The sequence below is a fragment of the Podarcis gaigeae genome, assembly GCF_964106915.1.
Source record: "Podarcis gaigeae genome assembly, chromosome: 7".
NCBI lineage: Eukaryota > Metazoa > Chordata > Lepidosauria > Squamata > Lacertidae > Podarcis > Podarcis gaigeae.
In genome coordinates this window covers 42,556,109-42,573,063 of record NC_139683.1, presented here as the reverse complement: position 1 = coordinate 42,573,063, position 16,955 = coordinate 42,556,109, and the positions used below count along the sequence as shown (strand labels likewise).

General features: G+C 41.4%; 1 protein-coding gene across 1 annotated transcript in view; it reads left to right on the top strand.

The window, feature by feature from the left end:
- The first annotated feature begins 15,641 nt into the window (after positions 1 to 15,641).
- The window catches only part of LOC310849400 (uncharacterized protein), a 73,601-nt gene continuing 72,287 nt past the window's right edge, over positions 15,642 to 16,955 (top strand). Inside the window, exon 1 of the mRNA XM_083749560.1 lies at positions 15,642 to 15,793. Coding sequence (XP_083605686.1) covers positions 15,746 to 15,793 — 48 coding nt within the window. The 5' untranslated portion in view covers positions 15,642 to 15,745. The remainder of the gene's footprint in view (positions 15,794 to 16,955) is intronic.

Below are 16,955 nucleotides of genomic sequence, written 5' to 3'. Positions count from 1 at the left end.
ATATTTTTTCTGCAGAGAAAAAAGCTTCTCCAAACAACACTGGGCAGAGTATTTCTCTCTCAACTGTTTTGTTTTGTTTGTAAGCATATTAATTTTGTGTGGGGTTTAGCAATGTGTGAGGCAGGGAACCTATTCATGTTTCCCTATGAAGTATTTTTTCTACAGTTTTGCCTTATTTAATTATTGGATTATTATTAATAACAACAACAACAAATTATTTCATGCCCTTCAACTTCAAGTCCCAGGATGAGTTACAACAATTTAAAATTCAGAATTAAAAATAGTTAAAACAAATTACGGTTATAGGAATAGGGTGGGTCCTGAAAACACACCTCAGATGTCAAAAGTTGGGATAAAGATCTGCATCTACAGCATTCACCAAAAGCTGTACAGTTGTACCTCGGGTTACATATGCTTCAGGTTACATACGCTTCAGATAACAGACTCTGTTAACCCAGAAATAGTGCTTCAGGTTAAGCACTTTGCTTCAGGATGAGAACAGAAATCGTGCTCCGGCAGCGCGGCGGCAGCAGGAGACCCCATTAGCTAAAGTGGTGCTTGAGGTTAAGAACAGTTTCAGGTTAAGTACGGACCTCCGGAACGAATTAAGTACTTAACCTGGAGTACCACTGTACCATGTATATGCCAGATGCACCTCTGTGGGGATGCCTTCTCCTGTGCCTTCTGTGGAACTAATGAGAGCCCCTATTGCAGCTGTGAACATCCAAAAGTATCTGTAGGAAAGGAGGTGATCTTTCAGATGTTTGGGGCCTAAGTCATTTAGGGCTTTAAACGCTAGTGTGAGCAAATTAAATTGGGCCCAGAAATGAACTGGCAGTCAATGATGGTTTTAGAACAGGGTTTATATATGAGTTCTAAATAGAACCTCAGTCAATAATCTGGCAGCTACATTTTGAACTAGTGAAATTTCTGAGGGCTTCAAGGATAGCTGCACATCAAACACATTGTAATAATCCAGTCTAGAAGTTACCAAAGCATGGAGTACCAGTCATCTCTGTCCAAAATGGGCCATACCTGGTGAACTAGCCAGAGCTAGAAATAATCAAACCTAGCTACCAAGGCCACCTGAGTGGAATACCCTCAAGCTATGGTCCTGCCCCTTCCAGGGCAGTGCAAGCTTGTTCCTGCCCACATCCTCGACTCAAGAACTTGGAATACATAACACCTGTTTTTTCAGGGTACAGTTTCGGTTTCAATTTCTTGGCTCATACCCAGCACATTGTTGCCTCCAAACACCTATCCAGCTTCTCAGCCACCTCTCCTGATGTAGATGGAACAGAAATAGAGCAGGTGACACTTGGTTCCAAAAGTTCTCTCAGTGGCTTCATGTAAATGTTAAATAGCATGGAGAACAAGAACCCTCTGGGCCTCTCACAACTGCTTTTTGGAAACAGCCCTGGAAATAGGAACAGAACCACTAAAATACAGTGCCTCCAGGCTCCAATTCCATGAGCCTCTCTAGAAGGATACCATGGTCAATGATGTTGAAAGCCATCAGGTGGTCAAGAAGAACAAGCAGGTTCACACTCCCCACATCTCTTTCCTTACAAATGTCATCAACCCGGGTGGTCAAGGCAGCTTCAGTGCCATGATCAGGTCTGAAGACAGGCTGAAATGGATCCAGATATTCAGTCTCCTTCAAGCATGCTCAAAGCTGAACCACAACTGCCACCACCCTCTCAAGCACCTTGCCCCAAATGGAGATATATGCCACTGGGCATTAGTTTAAAACTTCCTCATCCAGGGAAGCCCTCTGTGTGAGAAAGTGGGGGGGGGGAGAGAAAGATTCTGCATTTTTCTGCATGAAATAAGTAGCTCATTCACCTTTAAGAAAAAGATGTCAATTGTATGACTGGCTGTTGTTTTTTTAAAACCAACTATCATGCCAGTATAACCAGTCAGGGATGAGAACTTCTCAGACTTGTGAAGTGAGAGAGGGAACTAGTCGTTGTTGTAGCTTGTCCTGTGGAACGACTTGTGCATTAAGTAGAGGTGTGGCCAGGAATGCCTGAGAGCAAGAAAGATTGAATGATTGCAAATCAGATATTTCAGTTCACGATGAGAGAGCAGAGTAGTCTATGGATTACAACACAGAGAACATACTCTCTGAATTAACCATTCATGGCACCAGAAAAATACATGTTTAAAATGGTCGTAAACAACTAGCGTGCCTGCCTACAAACATAAACGCAATGTGGAGTCCCTTCTGCCACGTTCAGTTTTCGCGAGGAAGATCTTGACTAGTGGCACCCATCAGTATATGCACAAGTAGCCTCCTTGCATCAGTTGCTTATGAGGAGAGGCAAAATGCTTTCCCCTCATCCCTGACTCACTGCATGATGCTACTTGCAAACTGAGTATGATGATTAGGTGGAGACGTGGAACCACTCTGCATATCCTCAGTCAGCAAAATTGGTCTGGTAGGATAGTCTACCTTCTGAGGATCCCATGACTGACAGAAAGAGGGTGGCTCAAAATCCCAGGTTCCGCCTTGCTCTGGCCCAGCTGTGTGCTCAGCCTGCCTCTGGCTCCCCTTTCCCACAAATGCTGTTGCAGACTTAGGGTAGTATTAAACTAAGTATTACTCAGAGCAGTCATGTTCCTTGATTTCATTGGGTCTACTCTGAGTAAAGTTTAATTAGAATACCACCCTTATAACCTATTCTTACCTTTTCAAGAGGCCCCAAGGGCCATATACATTATGATATGTAAAGACGCTGTCAGGAAAAAGTGAAGCATTCACATGTAAAGGGGCCTGAGATGTTGATGCATTGCTCTGATTAAATCTGCTAAATCCTTCCCAGTTTTCTTGATATCAGATGGAAATTCATATGAGGAACAGGGAATTTTGAATCATCTCGGTTCTTGAGGCTCTATCAGGAGTGAGGCAGATGCTGTTGGACTCCAATTCCCATCAGTCCCAGCCAGCATTACCAGTGGTTGGCAATAATGGGAGTTGTAGTCCAACAACATTCGGAGGGTCATATGTTCCACACTACATGAAGGGTTATATGTAGAGTCCATATTTATATGTAATGGTTTTCATTGTTTCTTTCAACAACAAGGCTTTCTTTTAGTACTGCTGCCTCTCATTATTTTAGCTGTTGATGCTTTTGTTTGAAAGGAATGTGTGGTTTTAATTTTGTTAGTTCTTTGTTAGTTAGTTATTATGAAGTACATTTACATAATGGCTTTTCCCCACATTAGAACTGAAGGTTCCCAAGTGATCTTCCATCCAAGCACTGACCAGATCAAGAGCTGCTTAGCTTAATCGAGGTTTTATTGCAGTTTATTGTAAGCCACTTTTTTATTGCTTTCATAGAAAAGCAGAGTATTAATCATAAAACAAACTAACAGCAATCCAAATAGTCTATGAGAAGTTTGGATTGAGCAGATACGGTACATCTCTTCACTTGAATCCACCAGCTCAGATGGCCTCCCGTCAGCTGCAAAACTTGTGGGAAGTCTACTCACAGCATCCCTGCTAGGTGGAGCCCAGTGGAAAGCCCCAAGCAGGGCGTTTGGAAGGTGGGGCTGAGCCAGCCTGTGATCTGCTTGATCCCAAGATCTTCTCACACCTTTCGTCAGCCAGCAGTAGGACCAGACCAGATCTGATTGCTGCACTAGCCTGATTGTCCTGTTCTCTCCCCTTCCATCATGGCTGCTGAGAAGTGCAGAGCTGCAGATCCGGTGGTGGCTCAGCCACTCCTCAAAGCTCTGACAACAGCAACATAAAGTTTGGATTGTCTCCTTAGTATATTAAGAGAGGATTGCAACAATGGACTACAGTAGTTGCTTGCTACAGCTTTCCTTCTGCAACAGTTTCCTGAAAAACTGTCCAAATGGTGACTTTGCTGAGTGTTTGATTATATGTCTCAAGAAATGTGTGCATTTAAAACCCTCTTAAGAAAATACCATTACTGGAGGCCAGCAAAATGGCTGTGCATACTTAACATAAGTGAGCAGGTGGTTCTGGCAGTATCTTTGGGGACCTTTCCAAATAAAGTTTTGACACAAGAGGCCACATCTGGATGTACACCTCAAGAAACCCCATTGCATGGTGACTCACAGCACAGCTTACATCTGCTTCCCAGAAGAGCTGTTTTACAACATGGGAGTGTGCATGCCTCAAAATGACTCCCATGTCTAAAAACTCACATGGGATGAATTAATACAGTGGTACCTCTGGTTACATATGCTTCAGGTTACATACGCTTCAGGTTACAGACTCCGCTAACCCAGATATATTACCTCGGGTTAAGAACTTTGCTTCAGGATGAGAACAGAAATTGTGCAGCAGCGGCGCAGCGGCAGCAGGAGGCCTCATTAGCTAAAGTGGTCTTCAGGAGAAGAAGAGTTTCAGGTTAAGAACGGACCTCCGGAACGAATTAAATACTTAACCCAAGGTACCACTGTATTGTGTATAAAGCATTTTTCAAAGAAGGAAAATGTAGTACCTGGGACTGGTTCCTCAATATTGCAAACGACAACAGCATTACTGTATCCTAAAAACTAAGCATAAGACAAGTGAAGAGATGAACCTGAAGCTGGAAAAGGATAAAGGAATCATAAACTTTCAGGGAGCTAGACTCTGTTCAATTTGAAACTTTATTTTCAGACTTTCCACCTTGAAACGAGAGCAAATCTTTAGAAGAGGATCCATCTGCTGATTGAGATCAATGTAACTCACATTAATATTTGCTAAAAAATTTTTTTTTAAAAAAATGGCTTTAAAAATTGCTTAATCGCATACTTCAGCAGATCAGCAGCAATAATGTGGTAACTTTCAAACAGTCTCTTTCTGCCAGATGATGGGCATGATCCACCTGAAGCACTTTTAAGTTGTATTGATGGATTTAATTTTTTGTGAGGATGGTGAACTTTAAGCCCAGGGGCCAAAGGCAGTCTTTCATCCCTCTCTTTCTGGTTCATGAGACTCTTCCCAGGACACACACATGCTACATGGAAACATCACTGAACTAAATGTTACTTCCTTGTGCTATAATTAGGAAGAATGTGAAAATAGCACAAAACAAATCATAGACTGAGATTTTAAAGCATCTTAAGATAAAGGCATTGACGAATAAAGTAATAATAGATGGTTATTAGCAATTTCATTGCAAAGAAAATGCCTATTTACTAACATTTGGTTTTACACAGGATCCAGCCAAACTCCAGGGCTTTAAAGTGTCCCTATGGTTTCTGAAAGGTCATTTTGAAGATAGCTGGAACTACTAGGGTTTATTGTTACCACCTTATGGAGGAACTGTGCCTTGGTTTCCTGGGTGATAGGATGCTAACTGTGGATGTATCTCTTGTCTCAATGTACTGTAATGGCCAACCTCTCATGTCTTCTTACTTCTCACTCTCATTCCTTGTCTTTGTTGACTGCACAATTATACAAAACCCATGATAACCTTAAGAAGCTGACAAGTGATAGCTTGCATTTGAAACATCACATTTCCCCCTAATGAATCATCAGTTTATTTATAAGCGTCAATAAGTCAGTTAAGCCTTCTAAAATGATTTTGTTTTATGTAGCTGCGTTACACACACCGATGCATCCTTGAATCACTGGGTGTCTACTTCACTCCTGGGGTGGAGGAGGGTTGTGTCAGCATAATAGGCACTCGTGGACCTGCCATTCCCATGTGCAGGGCACACTGCAATGTGCTTAGCATTGCTGAATGTCACCAAGGGTACTACTGCATTGTTTGGGTGTTGTCTCTCCTCAGTTTATTTACGTGCCTCTTTTCTGTGGTAAACCCTGTTCAAAGCCCCTTACAATAAGGGCAAAATGGGACATGCAATAAAATATAGCGTTTCAAGAGAATTCAGTAGTAATTACAAGACATGGCAGGAATAAGTAAATCAAGAGTCATTTTAAACAATACTTCAACAGGCCAATCAATAGGTCCTATGTGATTAGTTACATCTGAATTGGACTACATGCTCTACATGCTCTATATGGGACTGTAGGACAAAGTCTGACCATACCAGGAATGGGTGAACTGGGCAAAAACACGCCTTCGCCATTTCCTTTCATTTCAAAAGAGAAAGGATATACCCACTAGAGACCCACTAGAAAAACTTGTGTTCTGTTTCCTGGGATGAATCAGCAATTAGTTATGGACGGGAACACTCACTTCCTTTGGCCTGAGGAGAAAAAGGTCACAGGCAGAGAGACCTTGGAAACCATCATTAAATAAAAATAAATAACTTGATTTATAAAGCAGTTTTTTATGCTGTAATTAGGGATGCTCAATGAATTCATTGGGTCCATATGTCAAAGTGAACTCACCTGATCCACAGCTCCTGGACTAATCTACAGATTGAAGCATAATTCAGTTTTATTGGACCACCTTAGACAACAAATTGTCTAAGGTGGTCCAATAAAAACCCTTCCTGACTGGCAAAAGCTGCTCTGAGTGGCCAGAAAACACAGCTGCTGTCACATGCATTGAAAATAGGCCACTCTAGAAGAAAAGGAACATCATTTTATGCCAACCTTCCCAAAGACATTGTATGGGGTGGGGGACATGGCTGCCCCTAAATGCAGGGAGTGCCACTAATGAAAAAGTCATTGTGCTTATATTGTGCTTACAGTGTGGGGATACCATACCATGGAATGGTGCTTCCAGGGGAAATGTTGCTTCTTTGCAACCTGCTGGTGGTCACATTCATTCCTGAGGTGACTGTATGGCAGCCACCATGGAGATGGCTGCCTTTAGACAATGCACTCAATTGCACTTCATGAAAAGGATCAGTAGACAAAATTACATCCCACTTACCGGTAAGCCAAAATAAAGTTAGTAAGACTCAGTGGCCTTAAGTGAGCTGTATTGGTAGTTTTTTAACATCTCACCATTCAAATACTGATGTTGGCTGTTTTAGTGTTTTCCTTGGAAGACTTTATGAATAGTAAATGTAATGATAAAGTAAAATGATTGGCTGACTCACGTGATTTTCAGGATGAGAAATTACTGTTATTTTACACCTTGTAGGAAATAACCTGTTAAAGCCTCTGTGACTCTCATAACAACAACAACAACAACATCACCAGTCCTCTTTATGTAGAAATCTTATGTCTAGGCACGATTAACTCTGACCTGGGTGCATATGTTTCAAGTCCCTGGGTAAATAACTCTGACAACTGCAAATATTATAGTCACATGGAAATATGTCAGATAACAGAATTGAAGGATTAAGTTCAATACAACACTGATTCAACCTAGGTTGTTGCATTTAACATTATATTAATATAATTTAGTAGTATAATAATATGTGCATTTAAAGCATAATTCATATTACATGAAAACCTTGGGATTTTCTCCTCTTTTTCCAGCATTATATCCTGCATTTTCATACTTGTTTCTGGTTTCTTTCTGGTTTCCCTTCCTTCCTGAAGCTATTGAAACTTTAGGGGTTTGAAAGATTTTTTGGATTCATTACATTAGCATTGATATATTAGCACAGTTATCGTAGGCTGAAATCCCATACCCACTTACCTAGGAATAAGCCCCATTGAGACATTCTTTTTGTAAAGGATTGCACTGTAATAGGCTTTTAATTTAACATATTTGCTGTGGTGGTTTCCTCCGGTCAGCTCTATGGTGCTTTTTTCAATTAACATGCTTGAAAGCGGGTTCAAAGGAATATATTAGTGTGTATATTCTTGCTCCCAAACTGCAATCTTGATATTACCCTCCAAGTCTGGTATTTAATTTTTTAAAACACATGACATGATTGCTGATGATTGCTTTGTTAAAGCCATGTGTATGTAAGCTATGAGTTTGCTGTTAGTGTATACGATGTGTTCACACAATGAAAGTGTACGTCAGAATTTTGTGTTTACTGAAGGGAGCAAATGTTTCGTTGGTGCCAAATTCACTAGATGCTTGTAGACATTTTTAGTTTTCACATTTAATCCCTGTCTGATTATTGGACTTGCACTAGGAACCCAGCCCAGTCCGAGTATTCATCAAGGGCTTGTCCTTGATCATTTGCAGGCCATATCATTATGAATCTCCACCCATCTAAATAAAAAGTTCAGAAACAGCTGAAGTCATGTAGCCATACTCAGAGACAACTCACCAGGGTGCAACAGGTGCAACAGAACATTTAACGTGAGCGGAGGAGGAAATGAGAGTTTAACCCAGTTGTCATTGTCAGCTGACCACAGATGCATCGCCTTCAGTAATTCCTCTATGGCACATCAGGTTGACTTAAATTTATGCTGATACAAAAATTTCTGTTTCAGCTTTCAACAAATACAACACAAGGTGATCTGAGTTCATATAACAATATGTAAACTGTAAAGTAATTTCACCCAATAGCTGTATATGTAATGAAACTGTGGTGGTGGCACTTTTCCCAGAGGCTCAACATGGTACAAAATATGCATTAATATAATGAAGTACAGCAAAACATTCATTTAACAGAGGGATGGGGAACTTGTGGCCTTTCAGCTGTTGCTGGACTCCAACTCCCATCAACCCCAGCCAGAATGGCCAAAGGTCAGGGATGATGTGAATTGGAGTCCAACAGCATCCGTAGGGCCCCAGGTTCTTCATCCTTTCTTTAATATTGTAACAGTGAAGAATCTGGTCAAATAGCAAGAGTGATAGCTATAATAAATGAAATAACTAATATCTGTTTCTAATTGAATGCATACATAACAGGGAGAGAAATTCAATGTTGCACTAAGGTAAACATTCTATGACACATTGCCCAGTGGAATGTTCTTCCCTCTGTTCCCTCACATGCTGTTTTGTGGGTTCTGTTGACTGCTCCTCCCCTGGTCAATTTTGGGGTGTACATGGTCTTCTGCTAGAGGGACTTACTTGTCAAATTTGGCCCGGTATAAATAAAATAGTGAGAATCAGACTTTTGTGACTTTTCAAGATTATTGAGAATGTCTGTACAATTTCCAGTTTAAGATACTTCGTTTTTTTTCTTTAAAGCTTCTACTAAGAACACGCTCCCCTTCAGAATGCGCAAGAGAATTCAGATTATGAAAGACTCTCATTAATATAAAATGATAAAAATATGTCTGTGTTAGTATTATTTTTTTTCATTAAGTCTGCACCAGATGCTGATAAAAACAGAAAAGAAAAGAAAAGAAAAGAAAAGAGCTGAAGGGTTTTCATACTGTTTCCAGAATATATATATTTTTTAATCCAATTTGTTGGGATTGTTGCTAGATTCAGACCAATGCATAAAAACATGCCTTAATCTTTGCACGTCAGTTAATTTTGTGCTGCCAGGAGAGTAGCGGGAGCTTTGGCTGACTTTGTTCTTGGTTTCAAACTACTGGTTTCTATGGAGGCACTGGAACATAGATGCCACTCCCTAGTTCTAAATCAAGTCAGACAGGTTTCCCAAGACAGATCTATCAAACCTTTCGCACTGTAATTGCTCAGTCGCTCAAACCAGCTAATGTGGAAAGGATTATATACCTTTTATAACTCCCATAGTCTTGATAAGCATGGCCTCACTTGCAAACAGACTTCTTTTATACTTTGTCCACTAGCCCACGCATACTTTTTTCTGAATTTTTAGCTTTCATGAGCAATGAGATGAAACTTGAATTGTTTAAAATACAGCAATTGTAGACATCTATGTCGTGGCAGAAGGAGGGAGGAAGTTCCCCCCAGTGTGTGTGTGTGTGTGTGTGTGTGTGTGTGTGTACGTACTATTTCTAAACGATACAGGGATTGTGCTCACTCCTCATATTTTCCTGGGGATTCCTGGGGAGGTTTCTGAAAGTGATGTTGTGGGTTTATAGGAATGGGGAGCCTGCAGCTCTCCAGCTTCAATCATTCCTGACTATTGGCCATTCTGGCTTGGGCTGATGAGAGGTAAAGTCCTAGAAGGCCACAGGCTAGCCACCCCTGGCCTATGTAGATGGTCAAATTGCCCTGAGAGGAGTTGTGTCAACCCAGCATAGCCTGGTTGCATTATTACCTTGCCAAGTGCATCAGTTGCAATTGTATAGAGTTCTGCAAATATAATAAAGTAGAATTGTATATATAGTAAAATTGTCGTTGGCAGGAGCTCTGTGAAATAAAGAGAGGGTTGCAAAAAAAAAAGTCTGCAAAACTTTGGAAAGTAAATGACCATTTTAAAGACATTGCTGTGGTTAGGAAATAGTAGAGAATGAAAGTCTTGGAGCAAATGAAAGAAATGTAGCAAGGACATACCCATGAACAAATGTACAAGTCTGTGCTGGAGGTAAAGGGGAGAGATGGAGAGACTGAAGGTGTGGTCAGCCTCGCAAGATAAATTATCCTCCCTGTAATGAGTGAGGCAAAGTTAGAGAGGTCAAAATGAGAACAAGAAAGCCCATTGAGGAGGCCTAACCGGCCCCATTGATTTCAGCAGAGCTGAGTTATGATTCATTCTAAATTGATCAGAGACATTCATCTATAAGGAATGAGCCCAGATCTTGGGATAAGAGAGACTGCAGGCAAAGGGAAGGATCTCATTTAAAAGAATTAATGCTGAAATATACAGCAAGAGTATGAAGAGAGAAGAAATGTTCCAGTTTGTCAAGGGAGACTAGAACTAAAGAATAATGCATGAGTAGATTTTACCATGCTGTATGGCAAAATTCTTTAAGAGTGAGACCTGGGGAACTAGAGGCATAGCAACTAGAGGTGGCATTCCAGATGTTGTTGGACTGTAGTTCCTATCATCCCTGCTCATTGGCCCATCAAATACAGGTTAACTGCACCTGCACTAGAGGAATTCAGCTGATGAACACTCAAGAAATATTTGGATGGTTTGGGAATGAGTGTTGCCTGGCCCAACACATAGAGTTGCATTAAAAAGGCCTACATGTGTAAAGAGGGGGAAATAACTGAAGAAGGATATTTTAAAGACTGATAAGATACTAAGGAACTGAACACTGGAAACTGGATGGGACAAGTGACAGGACATTAAAGAGAATGGAAGATTCGTTGGATAAATCAGAAATGATTAGGAAAGAACATAGGAAGCTGCCTAACACCAAGCCAGACTTTTGGTCCTGCTAACTCAGCACTGTCTACACCAGGCTTCCTCAAACTCAGCCCTCCAGATTTTTTGGCCTACTACTCCCATGATCCCTAGCTAGCAGAACCAGTGGTCAGGGATGGTGGGAATTGTAGTCTCAAAACATCTGGAGGGCCGAGTTTGAGGAAGCTTTGCTAACCTCTGGCCCTCTAGGGGTTTCTGGACTCTAACTGCCATTATTCCGAACCACTGGGCATGCTGGCTAGGGCCGATAGAAGGTGAAACCAAACAACATCTGGTCTTGCAGTGGCTCCATAGGATTTCTCTTGCTTTCTTTCCTATTTAGATTGGCAAAATAGAGTCAGAAGGATACTAGATGATCTCAAAAGTTGCAATAAGATATAAGGACTGTGGTAGGAACCAAGCTACTTTGAGATGTGTAGGTTACTTTCATCAACACAAATTTTAACTAGGGGTATACACTGAAGACATGACTCAGTTTGGATTCTGCTTTGATGCTTCAGAACGTGAGTTGATTTGGCTAGGACCACTGCAGAAGACACTTGCTTTGTCTTAATCAGAATCTCACATCTGAACAGTCAAGGCTTCTTACATATTTGCATTGGTTTATATGGGGAAAGGTTCAAATGGCTACACACACACACACACACACACACACACACACAAACGTTGACAGAAGTAGATGAAATTTGCAATTTGCAGGTGTAGTTCCATATTCTGAGGAAATGAAGCCTACCAATTTCAGCTCACACAACTCTCTATGCAATTATATAGAACTTTCCAAACATCAAATATACATATGACATTTTTATTCCACCAAGTGTCTGTTTCTTTAAATATAAAGGGTAAAGGGACCCCTGACCATTAGGTCCAGTTGTGACCGACTCTGGGGTTGCGGCGTTCGTCTCGCTTTATTGGCCGAGAGAGCTGGCGTACAGCTTCCAGGTCATGTGGCCAGCATGACTAAGCCACTTCTGGCGACCAGAGCAGCGCACGGAAATGCCGTTTACCTTCCCGCCGGAGCAGTACCTATTTATCTATTTGCACTTTGACGTGCTTTCAAACTGCTAGGTTGGCAGGAGCAGGGACCGAGCAACGGGAGCTCACCCCGTCGCAGGGATTCAAACCACCGACCTTCTGATCGGCAAGTCCTAGGCTCTGTGGTTTAACCCACAGCGCCACCCGCGTCCCTTTCTTTAAATATAGCTTTAACCTAATGTGTGCAATACCAAAATCATATCCAAGTGCAATACAGGATTTCTCAAACGCAAAGTTCCAACCAAATATTCCTTCATTCAAAAAAGAGAAAAGTATCTCTACAAGTACGGTGGTACCTCTGGATGCAAACGGGATCCATTCTGGAGCCCCGTTCACATCCTGAAGTGAACGCAACCAGTGTCTGTGCGTGCGCGGGTCATGATTTGCCGCTTCCACACATGTGTGTGATGTCATGTTGAGCGTCTGTGCATGTGCAAGTGGCAAATCCCGGAAGTAATGCGCTCCATTACTTCCGGGTCTCTGCGGGGCACAACCCAAAAATGCTCAACCTGAAGCTACTTCAACCCAAGGTATGACTGTATATTTGTTGCTAAAGGATAATCAACAGACCAGGAAAAAGCTGTCGTGGGAGTGTTGTAGCTTTGCTCTCAGTCACTCAAGTCGCAGTGGCCGTGCCCCAGCTGCATAAAATCCTAAGCAGGACTCTGATGATGAGATCACTGGATGCAAATCTTTGTTTTGAATATCTTCTTCCAGTTGGCCTGCAATGGAATGCTGAATTATATATAACATGTTGATAAAAACCTTCATACAATATAATAAATTTACATTTGAAAATTATTCAAGGAATTACACTTACATATGACAGCGAAACATATGCTCAAATAGAAAAGTCAGCTCCATAAAATTGAAAAGGCACTCTGCTCATTCTGTAAGGGCTGATGCAGACACAGCTGTGTGTTCTGCTTAAAGGGGCCATGACTCCAATTACAATCTTCTCCATCAATAGGAATGATTAATTTTAAAAAAACTCAATTCTTAAGTTAAAATTTAAGCCCTTTGGAATGACAGTTTCCAAGTGGAAAATCCACTTGGACTCCAATTGTAATAAAGTATTTTTGAGATCCAATCTGTTATATGGGTGAGATTTGAAAACTTGGAGGATCCTGGTGTCGTTCTGGTTCAGGATGACACCAGCACTCCACGCTTCAGCATTGGTGACCACACGCTTGAGGAGGTAGATGATTTTGTCTCCCAAGACAGACGGATGCCAACCAACAACTGAATTATAAACCCTTGCTTTTGAAACATACAATACCTTCCCTGGATATAATACCCTGGGTTCGTACCATTTTCTTCCAAATATAAAAATATGTTTATAGGATGTGTTAACAACCAACCCAGTGTCAGATGTTTGTCCTCAGTAAAATTAAAAGCAGAAATGACTTTTTTGTCAGTTTTTTAGTATCTTGTGCATTTGGTAAGACTTGGCTGCCTATTTGTCAGTCCTGGGGGATTTTCTGCACTCGTGCGCTTCTGCCTTTGAGTGGGAGAATATTGTTTGTTCAGCTTAGTTTTGTGGAATCATATAGTGGCAAAGGTCCCCGAAAGTCCCTCTGACAGTGTTGGATATTCTTGATAGGTGGGCGCCAAGGCTTGTGGCTCCCAGAAGGAAGGATTCTCAGAAGGTAAGATTCTTCACCCACTTTATGCCAAGGACTTTATCCATGGCTGCCTCATGCCCAGATTCTCATTCAAGTATGTCCTCTATTCTTTGCTATTCACCACTGCAATCCTAGTGAGAATGGGGCCACCATCACACCATGCATTTTATCTCACTATGACACCACTTTAAATAGTCATGGCTATCCCCAAATAATTATAGGTGCTGTAGTTTGTTAAACGAGCTGAGTGTTGCTAGGAAACCCTTATTCCTCTCACAGAGCTATGATTTCCAGAATTCCTTGGGTATTATTTGTGGGAAGCCATGACTCTTTGAAGTGGCAACATAGCCAAATAAAGCAAATGGGAATTCTACACAATGCAGCAAGAGGCTGGCTTGATCCATTACAGGTCAGTGCTTCTGGACACAAAGACACACCCACAACTTCAGTTTCACAGCGTTTGGGCCAAAAATCGCTTCTGCTCCAATTAGGGCCTGCATGGAGGATGAAGAGATGTAGCCAACATAGAAATATTCAGCTTGTCAATAACCTACTGTGGTGCTATGATGCAAGAGTCACATCCATTGTTCTGCCCTCTTTTGCCTCTGGCCCTGCCCGTAACTGGCATGTCGGCCCCAAAAGCTTGCCCAAGAGGTAACACAGTCCTCAGAATGAACAGGATGAATGCAGCTGCAAGATTGCTGATACAGAGAAGTGACAGGGCATGACATCAGATCTTCTCACACACTACTGATTCTGCTGTGACTTTTGGAGCCATACCCTTAAGTTTCTTTAAAAATAATGATGAAAGAGTCCAGAGTAAAAATCTGTCCCAAGAAGAATACTAGGAAGAGTGAAAGCCTTCAGTTAGTCGCCATCACCTTTGTGGTCATCCACACTCTGTCCAAACTGAGTTACGCCACATGCCTCCATTTGTATCCCACAAATCATCAGTAAGACAGTAAAGTTGTTGCATTGCTCCCTGTTTAACTGGTCAAGGATAGACTTCTGCTTGTCACACCTGTTTGTTGTGTTTGAGATTACTGAACCAAATAAGCTTTTCAATACATTTTAAAAACACTATTCTTTTCAAAGAATATCAAGCTGATCTAGGGAACTAGATAAGAAATACAATAAGAAACAAAATAGACACATTTACATGTGAGCTATATACTATAATGCTTCCATAACTCCAAGGACTTCAATGGAGGGTCAGCTTTTTATATTGAGTCCTCAGGCATTAAAATGAATGGGGAAATCTGAAGGCAGGGGAGCTACTATGAGAACACGGGGGATTATTATTTTTAAACTTTGCTTTATTTATATGGTGACTTTAATTCACATTGCTTCTCAAAACTGAAAGTAAGCAGAAGACTGCTATTGGCATTCTCTTTAGTTAAGCTGGCACCAGAAAGATCTATATGATGTCAAGGAAAGGGGACAAATCCAAAGTTTGTGTTGTTCTTTCCCTCTGCTTCTCCAGAGTTCCATCATTTACCAATGGCTGGAGGAACCCATATAAGAATATTATTGGAGGGAGGTGGAAATATGACCTCCAAATGCCCACAGGAAGTGGGCTCCTAGGACTTAGAGCAGCAATATCAAATTGGTTTGTGAAACTTGGGATCCTGCCGTTGTGTGGACCTGCCCAAAATTTACAAGTGCAGCTTTTTGTGTAGTGGTAGTGGGTAATTCTGACTTTCATTCAGTAGTTCCCCAGTACAGCCTGTCTTGTCTCTCTCTATAATGCTCTGTTTGGTGCCCAGCAAAGTGTTTCATCGCAAAAAGTATCAAGGTGTGTCTTTGGCTTTCCCCCTGGAGCAATAATGATGTTGTCAAGCATTTCAAGACCTGCCCAAAGGTTTTGGGTGGAGGAACACACTTGGTTAAGCAGCATCTTCAGTGCTCTGATCTGAGGAAGTCAGAGACTCCTCCAAAGCCTGGGTGAAAGAACATCTACGCAGTGTCACAAGGGGTGGGGGGGAAGGGCACAGCCACCTGGAGTGTTATCGTCCCTTTCTTGGACCTAAGAGACAACAGATGCAATGGATTGGCTAACTTACAGAGCAGCTGCTGTGCTGTTCATTTTAACGGTAAGAATGGATTTTAAGAGAATTGTTTTCAAACCCAGTGTTACTTTTCAAGTTCTTCTGCTGGCGATGCTGGTAATTCTCTGTGCTTTGGTTATTCCTGCATTGTAAATCGGAAGTGAAGACTGGGGAAGGGAGGAGGAAGACTTTTGTTACAATTCTGTATTAACTTGCTAGGGAGTAAATCCCATAGAAATTGACCGAGTTTACTTCTGAGCAAACGATCATGGGATTGCCCAGTAACAAAACCACCCATCTACTCTAAATATAATTAAATCCATTTATTTAGATGTTTAATATCTAAAACAGAGAGCCAGATACTACTGGAAGAGGGCTCGCTGCACATTGTAATCAATGGACATGTTAGTCAAGGGTCTAGTTCAAGTATGACTTAGTTGAAAGCCACTCTATATAACGAGCAATCCCTTGTTATCTGTTTTTGCTAGTATGCTTTCTAGCAAAAAAGTGGACAAACTCTTTCAATCTTTATCCAGGCATATATTGTTTTTCCTGTACTGCATGAAGATTGTATAGTTTGCTGTTTATTATTGGGATTTGATGCTCAAATCCCTCGGAGTTAGATTTCTCCAGTCTGTCACTGAAAACCTGCTTCTAGATACATGTGCAAACAGGAAAATTCGTCAGCATGGTACTTCTTTATGTAAGAGCTTTGGGCTGCGTTTGTTTTCCTTATACACGGGAAAGTGCTATCTGTGGAAGAAACAACATTTAGGCATGTTGAAGCAATCAAATGTTGAGAGATTGTAGAGACAGAACTTGGTGGCCTTGGTGGCCTTGCTGCATAGTCCATATTGTCATGTAACTCCATTTATCGTAATTTCTATTGCTTTTTCTTGCACTTAGAATGGTTGCAAGCAGGGGGGTTTTCAGCTGGAATTTGCTGGAACTCAGTTCCGGCACCTCTCAGATGGCCACCATTGCCATTCTAAGTGAATGATGGAGGTGTTCATGAAGAGTTGCGGCACAAAAATGGCACCAGTTGCAAGTGACCTTATAATCTTAAGAATGCTACAGAATTCTTTGCAATCGGTTCTCAAATAGGATTTTTTCAAACCAAATGTAATTTTGCACATTCCCCCACCACTATCTTTTCCTACCGGTAATGTATCAAATTTTTCTAAGATGATGTGGCAGAGCGAAACTC